Source organism: Astatotilapia calliptera, chromosome 7, assembly GCF_964374335.1.
Source record: "Astatotilapia calliptera chromosome 7, fAstCal68.1, whole genome shotgun sequence".
Classification (NCBI taxonomy): domain Eukaryota; kingdom Metazoa; phylum Chordata; class Actinopteri; order Cichliformes; family Cichlidae; genus Astatotilapia; species Astatotilapia calliptera.
The window spans coordinates 33,324,186-33,338,292 of record NC_137428.1 but is presented as its reverse complement, the minus strand read 5'-3'; the positions used below and the strand labels follow the sequence as shown (position 1 = coordinate 33,338,292).

The window sequence follows — 14,107 nt, the reverse complement described above, 5'->3', positions numbered from 1 at the left end:
CTATGATTACATAATACCGAATAATACAGGATCATGTGCAGCATTTCATCTTTGTAAAGTCCCACCGTATTGTAGTGCAGTGGTTTAAGTGTTGCAGTTATTCCAGGAGGTTTGTTATGGAGGATAATTTGCCTCTGGTAGGGTCTTCCTAGGGTAATTGGACCACTGGTGAAGAGCTAGATGGAGAGTGATCCCTATGATAACCTAAAGATCAAGTGACCAATTTACCCTGCCAGATCAGGTATACCAGGTCCCATCCTGGGTTACTAGTCACAGGGTCTGCTCTTCTGTGTCCCCACCAACCACAGGATGAGCTTTAGGGGTTTGGTGTCTTGGGAGTTCTGGTACCAGTTTGCTATACAAAGACTGGCCTGTGTTCCACTTTGGAGTTCCCCAGGTGAAAATTGAATTGGATATATTTGTAATCTCCCCTCAGTTTGGTGCCTGTATTTTGGGGTTTTTCCCAATGAATGAGAGGACCCCTCCCAACAACTTCAGAGCGCATTTACACCCAATGACAGTTCAGAGTGCACAGCCTTCTTGGAGTCACTGGAATGAGGTGTTGAGGTTCTACATGGGGACTCTGTTGCCCTACTGGGGATCTTTAACATTCACATAGGCAATGACTGACTGACCTGGAAGGGTGTGATTGAGAGGAACAGCCTGCCTGAGTGCTGCCCCAAGCAGTGGAATTTAAGAGTTTGGCGGCGTTATTCAAAAGTGAGAGAGTGAGGGGAGAGTGGATTGCAAGACTAACAAACAAATTTGTGTAATCTGTTGTTGTGAAGAGGGAGCTCAGCATAAAACCCAAGCTGTCAATTTACCTGTGAACCTATGTTCCTACCCTTTCTACCTAGGGCACAACCTCTAGGTAGTTACTGGAAGAAAGAGATCACATATACAATGATGGCTACGATGGCTAGGCTCTCCCTTAGCGATAGGGTGAGTAGCTTGGACATTCAGAAGGAACTCAGAGTAAAACTGCTACTCCTCCACATCAAAAGGAGACAGGTGGTATGAAGACATGACTAGGGTGCCTCTTAGACGCCTCCTGGGTGAGGTATTTTGGGCATGTCCTGCTGGGAGGAGGCAGTGAGGCAAACCTAGGACATGCTGGAAAGATTACCTCTTCGATGGCTTGGAAAGCCAGCCCTAGATGAGCTGGAATAGGTAGACCCAAACACAGATAAGTGACAGAAAAAGATGGATAGATGGATGGATAATATTTATTTATTGTTAAGTCATATTTAACTCTAGATTTAAATATTTTAATGTCAGTTTATTCCCTGGAGTGACTTTTAAATGTTTGCGTTGTTCTGTAAGTGGCTTCATTACCACATTCTATTACAGCTGTGACTTCAGTTATACACAGTACTTGCAGATGTGCCAAGCAGCAACCGCATAAGCAGCAGGCCCACACACTTACAATGTGTATACATGTGACCATTCATTTGCACCTAATGAATATTGACCTCAACTACTATGGCATTTATTCATCTGCTGAATAATGCAAGTACTTAACCGTTTTCCTATTTATGATTCTCCTATGCTGCTATGCATTATTTCTCATGCAGCACTGCAAGTTGTATGCTTTTACTGCCTCATATTAATTTATTTATGAGAGTCTATAGCATACAGTGAGTTGTTATCCAATTGATGACTGTGAAGAAAAGCTCACCTTATGTGTTCCTTTTGTATGACTGTTCTTTTAGCTTTAAGCTATGTTTCAGAAAAATAATAAAAAATCTATCTCACAAAGAAAAAAAAACTAATTGAGGGTTTTTTTTTTTCCATCTGTGTCCAGTACTGTGCAAATGTCTTGGGTCACCTCTCATTTCTTCATATTCTGCCTCCAAGAAGCCAGACTTTCTTGCATTTTTTAAGTGGTCTTGATCAATAGTTCTCCAGGCTTTCTGGAGGTTTTTCAAAGTTTGTCTCTGCACACTGGCTGCTTTTTCACTTATATCAATCCAATCTTTGTACCTGACCATTGTCAGATACTTTCATTATTTGTAAATCCATAAACACTGACCTTTCTATTCACTCAATCATAAAAACGGCACCTAAAACAAGCAACAAGGGTTGTAGTTTCAAAGTAAACTATTTTCGTGTACCTCAGTTGCTCCCTTCATTTGCTAAATGTCATGCATTGTTTAAGTCAGCCCTGTAAGAATCCCTTTTGGGCCATTAGCAATATTCAGTTGCTTTTGTTTGTACAGCTGACGCATGGATTAACTTTAAGGCAATACATCTTTGCTAGCTCAGAAAAAAATTGTCCCAACTTGAAAAGGAACAGCTGGGCTGCAGCAAAATTTTAAATGGTCTCCATTTGTTTTTAAATTTGTTGCTTCTGTTTCCAAGTGAATGCCTGCTTTACAGAACAGCAGCCCAGGGAAATACTCAACAATAAAAACTTATTTTGCTGAGAATGAGGGATAATCCTAGCATGCACAAATGTATTGCTCTATTGTCATAGTTTTAAACAACATTTCTATAGTTCTAATATCACCGTTGTTAAACCACAGGTGGTGCAATATTACTAAAACAACATGGTCGTGACCACAAGAGTTCAACCGCCACATATATGAAGAAGAATTACACTTGCAAACGAAGAAAAACGTCCTGGAACTGATTCCATTCTTAATCTGACTTCAGGTTGATAAAATGCCCACATTTGTTAAGCTCCTCACACAATGACTCCTTTATCAAATCTTTCATTCACATTATCTCTGACACTACAGGCACTGGCAAGGAGGAAAAATGACCCATAGACAACGCTGTTCTGAACAAATGTAGACGACTGGCTTAAATGTTTCAGTGTTAATGACATATTTGTGGGAGTGATACTCTTGATAACTCGAAGGATGATTACTCAGCCAGCAATACTGTTCTGTGACCCTTAGGTAATCTGTTCACATAATTAAAAACAAGAATGACTGTAATTATTTTCTTTGTTTTGTTTTTATATCCTGCAGCTGCAGCACAAGATTACCTGACAGTCAAAGAAAAAAAAAAGCCAGGTTAATGTACATCAAAGAGAAGCAACAATTGTTAGTAAAATGCTTTACAGCTTGTTAGTGCCGCACCAGTTTGGGCTGGTTTAAGTTGGGACGTTAGCTACCACTGTGTCTGTGTCATTCCTATCAGAACTAGATATTGTAACTTTTTTTATTTTTAACTAACAAGAACAAGATTTAGGTTCCACAAAAACAACAAGTACACTGGAATCTGTATCCAGTTTTGTGACAGGTCAAGACTAAGGCACGTCCAGTCCCTCCAGGAAATACATAAAAAAAACAAAATACTGTTTATAGGTCAGTCCTGCAAATGTCAGCGCTCAACCCACACAGACGTTAAAATTTTGAGGGGAATTTTGTGACCTCAGGAGTCGGATCACCTTACACAAAGGTTAGAATACACCGGCCCAGACCCATTCTCTCCTTGTCAATCCCATTAGCTTCCAGGGGCACAGTCTCAGCTGTTCAACCCAAGACATATCCCTAATGAGTTCCATTAGCAGTATTACCTGCATCCGGCGAGCGCTGAGGTCATGGGGTCAACAGTAGACCTAACACTGAGATTAAATTACTCCAGAGGGAGAAAAGGGTGGGTGGATAGGTGTCTACAGTGGTTACTACCCCCCTACCCACTCTGGCCATAAACAGAGATTTCAGAGTAGAAAGTGCACTGACATTTAACATGCTGTTTGGTTCATACACTCCCGTTGATCTCATTTTTAACCACGCAGATCTGAGACAGGGCAATAAGTGTTGTAAGTTTGACCTACAGTGAACAATGAATGTATACTGTAATCACATGACTGATGAAGACAAAATGAAGCAGGGTTTGATTAGGGATTTCAATGCAGCTGTCCAGGTTTTGCCATGTCACAGAGAAGGAGCACAGAAAAAGAATGACAGATGCAAAAATGAATGAAGAAAAAGATAAGCAACAAACAGATTGCACAGGAAGTACCAAAATAACAACACCCTAGTCTGATGTACTACAACCTCTTTTATAGCCTTTTACCACTTTTCCTGCCTCATTAAACAGGTATAAAGTAGAAGAATGCAGATATTTTTAGCAAACATTTTTTTGGTAAACCCATTGTAGTCTTACAGATTAAGCTACATGTGCAAATCTCAGCACTAAGGAAAGGCTCTTAAAAATAGACATAAGCAACAAATTAGCTTACATATTTTGGATCTCATTACAGATAGCTTTATGTGAATTTCGCATGGTTTCCCCTATTTTGCCCCAGAGCACTTAAAAAAGAGATACTTAATCTAAAGTGCACCACTTCCTGGTTACAAGAAAGAAAAAAAGAAAAAAAAATCTTGTCTGAAGTAGGGCTGCCACAAACGATTATTTTGATAGTCGACTAGTCACCGATTATTTTTGCGATTAGTCGACTAATCAGATCATCATCCATTGGACGTACAGCGTACAGCTTATTGCACCAGCAGCATCTGCTCTTATATAACTATCATTAGCTTACAGCTTGAAGTGTTTAAGATCTGTGCTAACTAAAAATAAAGACAAGATGATAGTTTATTAAACTTCACCGAAACAATCTGCAAATTTCATTAAAATTTAATAAACTCCTTGCTATCTAAAATATAACAGGACACCGGAGTATATTCTCCAGCATCTCACACTTCTGATAATCAGCTGTCTGCTTGATGTTTATTCAGCTGTGTAGAAACTATAACTTTAATCTCAGCCAAACCGATTTACTGAGGAACAAATAAAATACTGAAAAAAGCCAAACAATAACATTTTTAAGTTATCTAAGTGACTTATATATCATGTTTAACCTGAGTAGAGAAAGACTGCAGTGGGTTTGAAAATGATTTGCCGGGAGTCCGGTGCTCTCACGGCGCTAGTGAGCCTTGCCCCCGGCTAGCTATCGAGCTAGTGGGTAACAGACGTCTCCGAAAACGTCGGAGTGCTTTTGAAAATATGTGGTGTCTTGATAAACTGAGCAGATATTTGAGGTTTACACAGCTACATTCTCGCCTGAAAATATGTTAAACGTTTATTTTGTGACCCAGAAAGAATAATAAGAGTAACATTAAAACTAACTAGCTGCCGCCATTGTTGGAAACTGCGCTGGGCTGCGCTATGAATTCTGGGACACAGCTTCTTCTTCTTCGGGGTTTAACGGCAGCTGGCGTCCTTGTACATGCAGTGCTGCCATCTTCTGTTTCAGTCCGTTATTACACTCTTAAATCCTACTACTCATTCCTGCGTCTTTTGTGATCTTACAAAGCTTCAAACGACGCGTCGACTATTAAATCAGTCGTCGACGATTTTGATAGTCGACGTAATCGTGACTAGTCGACTAATCGTGGCAGCCCTAGTCTGAAGCTGAAGATCCAACTGTAAAGTCCTGCGTGCAACTGTTTAACACAGCATAGAAGCTGTTTTTTTCTCAATGAAAAGTGGCTTTGAATCCTCTTATTTGTATGAAATTTCATTGGCCGGCATCAGTCTGTGAGCCCCTTAAAAAAAAACAAAAGGATGTCTTTATACCACAAACCTCTTGTTGTTTACCCCAAGTCTACCTAGTTAGCATCAAACAGCATCTAGAAAAAGAAAGTTCACAAAGCTAGCCACATACTTTCCAAAGAGCTGATAGAGACAAAACAGGACCTACAAGGTGAATGAAAATACAATTTGTCAAGTGGCGAGAAAAACAAATAAATGCTAGGCAACTAACACGTTTTCCACATCAGCTGTTATCCCTGTGTCTGTTATTTATAGTTATTTCTAATCCTAGCAGCAAAAACATTTCAGTCAGTTTTCTATAGTGTGATTTTTAGAACCGGATGAATGATGCATAACACCAACATCATGGTAATCCAAGTTTGCAGGAATGGCAGAATTTAAAAAAAAAAAAAAAAAAAAAAAAGGAATTCAGATCTGATCCGGTTACTTTCCATCAGCAGCCAATATTTCTGGTGGGAGCTGGACAAAGAGGAAGAACCTCAATTATGTTGAGTGGAAGCAGCAGGCTCTGTGTGGGATCTGGAGCCCTGCAGAGTACTGAGAAACTTCAGTGCAGCTCTGCAGGCTCCCCAGCTTCAATACTGATTGAGTCTGAACACAGGTACTGTAACATACTTACAAACATAATAAACAAGTGCACGGTCACACAAGGAAACAAAAGCACAGCAAACACACACATACACACACACACACATATATCCACCTGCTCATCCCATAGGCATTCACAACTAACAAAAAACAAAAGAAAATAAGAAGTGAAGAGAGAACTGCAGAACACTCAAAAGGCTCAGTCTCGTCTTTCAGACACCGCCTGAGGCATTGGATTCTGAATAAGTACACTTTGAGCTCTGAAGCATCTACAGACACCAGCGCTCATTAGCCACCCGTTTACAACCTTGAGGTAAAGGCAAACAAATGCTGAAAAACACAATTAGGAATTCATTTGACCACATAAATGAAGGTCAGTTTCACAGTTTCCTTTTAAGAACTACTCCACCTCCTCTCCTGTCCACAAAGGGGAAGAAAGACAAAATCAAACAATATTTAATCCCCCTTGGTCATGCTCTCTTTTGGTATGTAACTCTATAATTGCAAATCTGATAACAGAAATATTAATGAGGTTAGTGCCATGATGTTTAACCACATACACTAGGAATCAAAATGGACAGTGACAAATTAGTTTCCGAGTGTGTATTTGGTCCTGTATGTTATCGATTAAGTTAGCACAAGTGCACCATTTTTGTTTTAAGAAAACAGCTAGCTTTCAGCTGGGAGAAAAGAGGGCTTGTCCAGTTTTTGGCAGCTTATTGTGAGCACAAAAATATACAATAATATAGCAAGTGATTTTATTACTGAGAGTTTTTTATTTATTTATTTATAATGTTTACGTTGTAAAGCTCATCCTGTTGCCTATTACCAGAATATATAATTAAGAACTATACAAAATTTGTAGATCTGTGAGTTGAAGATGAAAGCTGCCATTTCAGCATGCTCAAAGGGTCCGGGCTTACATACACCGCTCTGTCAAGAGTAGAGCAGGGCGATATGGCCAAAAATATTTATCACGATATATATTTGAAAATTTGCGATAACGATATAACCGACGATATAATTGATGTGAGACAAAATACAACTCCACAACATTACTAGCGCAAAAAGACAACCTTCCATTTATTTTCACTTAAACAAGAAGCTGGTTTTTATGTACATTAAAGCTTTATAAAAATGTAACAGTGCAAATGCAAATTCCTTGCTGAAAGTTTAACCAAAAGGCATTTCCAGTAGAAATGGGCTGACATATCCTGAGCATAACCATGTATAATATCCACTGAAGTTAAAAAGAGGTGCTTTGCAACATTAAACTGCAGTGTGCAGTACGTATTTTTCGGACCATAAGGTGCACGGGATTATAAGGCACATTAAGCAAAACAAAGCAGTCAGATAAATCAAACTTTATTAAACTCATTCTTCTTGCTTCCTCCACTTCTGTACCATTGATTCATTAATGTTGAATTCTCTGGCAGCGGCTCTATTCCCATGTTGTTGCAGTATATTAATGACTAACCTCGTATTGTGGATGGATTATCTCAGTTGTTCTCCTGACTGAAGTTTGGTCCGTTTACAGCATCCTGCCATGCGATTGCATTTGTCTCTAACCATGAAGAACCTTCACGTTAACTTTTATAAGTGGAAAAGTGTTAGTGTTCGTCCTCCAGCTTCACTGTTTATGTTATGCTAACATAGCTGTGTCGCTAGCGATCACGTAGCACATCATTATATACCAGCTAGCCCAACTTCAGTAACCCTACAAACGTCACTGCTGTTTAGTTTCCTGTCTTCATTTATGCTGGAAGTGATAGCAGAGCTGTACGTTTGATTTTTTTCAGAAATCTCTCCGTCAGAACATGCTATATCATGCTTAGGTAACTAGCGAAACTAGCGAGCTAACTTCCGCTAGCTTCCTGCTAACTTCTAACTCCGTTAAATGTAATAACTTTTGTTTTCATGGATGCCTGGAAGTTAAACTTTATAGTTACACCTGGTAAAGCAGCAATGCTGATCGTTTTATTAAAGATGAAAGAATTTAGACAGTTTTTAACTCTAAGTGATGCTGCAGTGTTGTTTGACCTGAAGCATACGGAGTTTAGGACCCAGATTACTCCCAGATTTAAGAGCATCTTAGAACGGCCGCTTGCATGTTCTGCAAAAAAATGTGCTTTGTCGTGTATCTGACGGACAAACACCAAACCAGTTCCACATCACGGAAGTTGCACCATTTTTACAAACCAATTCTGGTTCATCTGTTTCACTCAACAATCGGCCATGTGCGTATGAAAACAAAGGCACTGCGCATGCGCGTTTTACTCCCATTCTATCGCGATATTTCATTTTCCTATCGTTGCCTAACATTATACCGGTATTACCGTGAACGGTATAATATGGCCCAGCCCTAGTCAAGAGCAAAAGATGGAATTTGCAGAAGCGTAATCTAGAAACCAGTGACTACTGTCTGACACACAGCCATGAGCTGGCATCCCATGTGCCTTACTGTGAAAAACTCTTGAGCCATCCCGTCTTTCTTTATATTTTGCTTCCAAGGACTCAGACTTTCTTCTAACTTTGTAGTTGTCGTGAGCAAAAGCGCTCCAGGATTTCTGAAGGTCTTTTAAAGTTTATCTTTGAACATTGGCTGCTTTTTCATTCATTTTCAGTCCAGCCCTTGTACCTAACCATTTTCATAGGAATGTGTTTTTGTTTGTTAAGCCACTCAGTCACTGAATAATGAATGAATAAAATAAACATAAAGAGGTACCTAACACAAGGGGTGAAACAGTGTTGCGCCTACAAGCTAGCAAAAAAAACCAATTTCAAATTTTGTCTTTGGTCTTTGCTATTAGCAACATGTTGCAAAAACACATCATTTGTTCCCACTTCTTTAGTTGAATTTCTGAAAAATACCAAAGATAATAGGTTTGATGTCATTTTTGCACCAATAAGGTGACTCCCCCAGAGCTATTCGCTGAAAACCTGGCACATCTTAGCGCGCAATGTGGCCTTAAAAAAATTGAGGAACGTAGGCAAAAGATGAAGAGGATAAAAGATCAAGTATCTGCTGCAGTAAAGTCTGAAAGTTACCGCCTTAAGAAAACAAAATCCATCAAAGACACAGGACCTGAGAAATATATCTGCCCCTTCGATTGATCCAGTGTTCATCATCAGAAACGTTTTCAATGGAAGGACGGGTGTCAAGAAACTAATCTTTAAAAAGGGAAGCAGGAAAAAAAAAGGCTGAAGTAAGCCAATTTCTTTATTGGAATAATAATAAAGAAAATCAGTGGCAACAGGTCTCTGTTTTTGCCTTATATACTTCACATGTTTCAACACATCACTGCACCTGTTTCCCATTTTACTAGCAAAATATGTAAGAAATGAGGGGTCGCTCAAGACTTTTGCAGAGCACTGTACAAGTGGGTCAAATGAAACACACGTTCAGGAAACTTCAAAATTTTCATCTTAAGACCATGAAAGCATCATCAAGTCATAACATACAAGGTAGAAAAGCACACTGAGTGGAATTTCAATTGCAAATTCATTAACTGTCGACATGCCGTGTTTTGTGAAAAAATTATGACCATCGTGTTTCTACCAGGAATTCTCTTTGATGTCTGCAGAATGCACAAAAGCACCAAGACCACAAACCGGGATCAATGCCAAACTTGAAAAGCATTATTGTGATTAGGCTCTGTTAGCAGTAGAAGTAATGGATCAATAGAAAAAGGAGAAACACATACTTTGTGTCTTTATGTTCTTCTTTCGCCATAAACCACCTTTACGATGCATCGGCTCTACACCTACTACCATGTGTTGAGGGCGTCTTAACTAAATGTTAGAAACTAGTTATATTCACAGACAAAACTCAATTTCAAACCTATCAATCACCGCTAAAGTTTATCCACTGGATACAAGAGAAATTTTGTACTGAGCAAACAATATAATTGCTCTGCTTCAGCTCCTCTTCATTTGGTTAAGCCACTAACTGTGTGTTCTCGGTTTTAAAGCACGTGAGCTTTGACCTTTTCCTTATCATAAATCACATACTACTGTTCTGCTGCCAGGATTTTGTTTAACCCAATTTGTCACCGAGGACACCACTTTCACCCTCGCTGCAGATTCACTCAGTGGTACTGGGAGCTCGGGATTAGTGGGCGGATCAAAGCATGCCATCCAAGTCTCTCTCTCTCTCGCCCTTGTAATCATTGAACCCAGTAGCTTCTGGAGGTGATAAGTTAAGGCCGCTGTTGGTTACCAGGCAAAGAGAGGGGGATGGATAGCGATGCCACTAGCATTTACTTTCATTGATTAATATGTAATTCTTTCTTCTGTTAAGTGTTTATTGTCTTAAATGGAAGACAAATAGCTTAAAATGTCCACCACAACGCGCAGAATCTTACATGACATTCTTGTTTTGTTCAACAGTTGCAAATGATCCCATTTGATAAGCGTGAAACAGAGACAAAAGTGGCATTTTTGCTCCGTTTGAAAAATACACACATACACATACACACTTGCAAATGAATTCCTTGTTGATCTGGCTAACCAAATTATCTTTTCCTGATTAATCAAGGACAAAGAAAGGAGTGTTTACTAGAAAACAGCACCCAACACAGACAGAGCAAAAAAAGCAGACAGACAGACAGTAGACCCACACACACATTCACACATTATTATGACAGAAAGAGGTCACAGAAGGTGTGCCAAGCATATCAGACAAATTTGCTGTCAGTGAGGAATCGCTTCCTAACACAGCTATTAAAGCCCGCAGGTATGACAATAAGAATAATCTAAATATGTCACAGTGCCAGTGCCAAGACTTCTTCACCATGTGCAGCGGAGGCTGTGTGGTATTTCAGTGCAGACATCAGGGTGAATAAAAGTCAATAGACATGTTTGCCACAGAGCACTTCTACTCCACCACCGTGGTCATGTAAACTTCCTGTGGCACCCGACACTTCCTCTTATTGGCTTTGGAAACATGAATGAGCTGAAGTGCAGAGGGAGCTTTACAGAAGCAGAGGCGTGCAATAGCTACAGTTCAAACCTCTAATCTCATTGCCATGAAATCTTGGGTTTCGTTTGAGTTTAATTACATACACACGGGGATACTTCTCTTTGAGTCTCTTCCAGTTTGCCATTTCCCTTCAACTTGAGACAGGTAAAAATTTAAAAGCAAATAGTGCAGCATCCTTTTAAAACTGCTACCACCAGACAAATGGTGTATACTAAATCATCAACCATGGAAGAGCATCACTCTAACGTTCCATAACGTTCCTTTTACTTTATTTAGTGTCCTCGATTTTCTCTTCCCTAAGAAGCTTATTATCTTTGCTCACTTCTGCACAGAGTTAGACTGTCTAGATAACACCCAATTAGCACCCTTGGAAGTGAATGTGAAGATGCTCTAGCTGCCAACTGTATGTCAATTTCATTGGGAGGGGGGGCTGATACTTGCATGAGCAGAAATAAAATACTGGGTAGATAAATGTTTAACCTTTTTAGGGGGAAAAAAAGAAATGAACGGAATTGGCTTTTAAGTGCTCCTGGAGCCACCAGCAGAACAGCTCATCATCAACCTTGAGGCCTATATCACCACATGGATCCAGGTGTGACACCTCCAGAATAAGGTGTTAGTGGGCATAATTGCATTATTTTCTCCACCTGGGAAAAACTAAATGAAGCTTGCATGTTTTAACACACAGAGCCCACCACAGTATGTGTTTAACTGCTGTATTATCACAGATACACTGATAGAATTTTTTTACTGCGCCAAGGAATGGGCTTGTTGTGACAGGAAGGAATCTCTGGATCAGCTGCGGAAATACAGGCAGAGAAATGTACAAAAAAAGCTTTCCAAACAATCAAGGAAAATCGTGGAACATCTCAGTGGGAAGTGGCTACCCAGGGAATCCCAGGGTGTGGATGTGTAGCAGCGTAGTGCATATAAAAGTTTGCCCGGGGGGCGTGTAAATCAAAGCCACCACTTGGTCGTTTAAAATGTATACCGAGGCGGACTCACCTGTGACATCTGGGGTCTGAAATTGATCTCCTTCAGGTCCACTGATCCTGGGGAGAGATTGTGCAACATCTGGCACAACAACACCCCATCACGCAGGGCCTGTGCCAAGTCGAAGACGGCCGACGAGGGCCACACAACCCGGTGGTTCGGGGGCAGGACCTTGCAGTCTATCAACCACCGTCCGCATTGTCTCCACTCCTCCATATCTTTCTCCGAAGTCTCTCCTCGCAAAATAACCTGGTTCTCGAACTGGCTCAGTGCGAGCAGAAAAGCGTTGTTTCACGGCGCACGAGCAGGCACTATGGTTGATTTCCCACCGGCTCCGGGTGTCTTGATTATTCACTATGTACGCAAATCAGGCAATTTCGCAACTTTGTATTATTCGCAGTAGGTCAGCTCACTATATCCCCATGTCCAGGCGCATGTCAGCTCCCCTTTCTCCTCAACGTGAAGGCTCGGAAATGACTAAAATAATAACAGGGATCCACTTCGGCAAACAGCGACGATGTAAGCAGAAAACGGAGACGAGCTACGTGAATTTTCTCCTCTTCATTCTTAAAAAGTTTCCTACTCAACACATATAATCCAAAGAGCGTAAAATGTTTACAACAGAGACAAACAAACCAGCTGGATACAGCAGTTTGTCATGTATCGACTTCACTAGTGTTTCACATTTCAGTGAACCAAACACCACGGGCTGCTGTGCAATGTGGGGAAAGCGGCTTTTCAAGTCTCTGTAGACGATGAATAAAAGCACGGAGTCACCCTTCGCATTTGCATTTATCGTTTCCTTAGTACTCTAAGCGTAAAAACAAGGACTTCCACTCAGTCCCAAAAGCGAAAGATAAAAAGAAAGGGATAACAGACCAGACTCTCTACAACCCTTGGTTCAATCTCTTTTCACAACTGTCTAAACGTCGCTCTCCAGCAGCGGAAACATGTCCAGTCTGGGAAACAAAAAAGGGGGACATCTGTGTTTACATGTATCCTGTAAATGCAACTTCGCCTCGCGCCTTTACGCACGCCCAAAAACAGCGCTATCAGTGTGTCCAGCTTAGGTTTTCTCTGATTTTTGCCTCCCTTCCGCTCACGTCCTTGCTCTCACGTCTCCCTCTCCGTGTTTCCCTCTCGGACAGAGATGTTTAGAGATCCCAGCTACCGATCGTAGCTGTTCAAATCTGAAAGGAGACCAGGCTTCAGGCTCGGTATTGGCCCAGGAGTTTGAACTTGCCCCTATGTGCTGATTAAGACACGTAAAGTTAAAAGTCGGGTAGTTTGCTTTAGCAGCTCCACTCTTAAAAGAATTTGGGTTTCAGGGAGTATTTTTAAACTGAGCGTTAAGATGCGCCCTCTGATGGGTGAAGCGCACACTGCAAGGGCCATTGGCATAAAGGGGATATATATATATATATATATATATATAGATAGATAGATAGATAGATAGATAGATAGATAGATAGATAGATAGATAGACAATTCTTATGTTTGCAGAAGCTTTCCGTGTTATTCTGAATATGCCTGCTAGTTGTACTGTAAGTCGAGAGTCTTGAGCAGATCACTGGTAACCTAGAGGTTTGAATTTTCAGTTACTGTTCAGATGTTGACATCCTTCATTTCTGAACACTACATTTTTTTTATTAATTCTGATCCCTCACCAGAGTAAGAATGAAAAGCAACATGACTAATGCTATAACTTTTAATTTGTTCTAATCCAAATCTAGGCGATTTATGTTTGAGTCTTACAATCTGAACACTTTTATTCTTTATAACAGTAACACAGAGCCCACACAGAGGTGGACTCTTTCCAAAAACTCTTTGTGTCTCTGAAAAGACTTCTTACAAATATTCCATTAGTTTGTTACGCAGAGAGGAGCGGTGAGAGAAACATCAGACTTCACTCTATCTTAACTGAAGTAATTGTTTTATTGTCTCTTGCCAACATCATGCACATACAGACAACAACTTCCCAAAAAGGCCCCCAATCCATTTCCTGCTCCCTTTAAATACTCTAAAGACCACGCC

At 40.4% G+C, this 14,107-nt stretch overlaps 1 protein-coding gene across 14 annotated transcripts in view; it reads right to left on the bottom strand.

The window, feature by feature from the left end:
• vav2 (vav 2 guanine nucleotide exchange factor) overlaps window positions 1-13,416 on the bottom strand; it is a 196,161-nt gene extending 182,745 nt beyond the window's left edge. For all 14 annotated transcript variants that reach the window (XM_026174291.2, XM_026174301.2, XM_026174297.2 and 11 more), the window contains exon 1: window positions 12,086-13,416. In XM_026174291.2, coding sequence (XP_026030076.1) covers window positions 12,086-12,289 — 204 coding nt within the window. In that variant the 5' untranslated portion in view covers window positions 12,290-13,416. The remainder of the gene's footprint in view (window positions 1-12,085) is intronic.
• Between the last annotated feature and the right edge of the window lie 691 nt (window positions 13,417-14,107).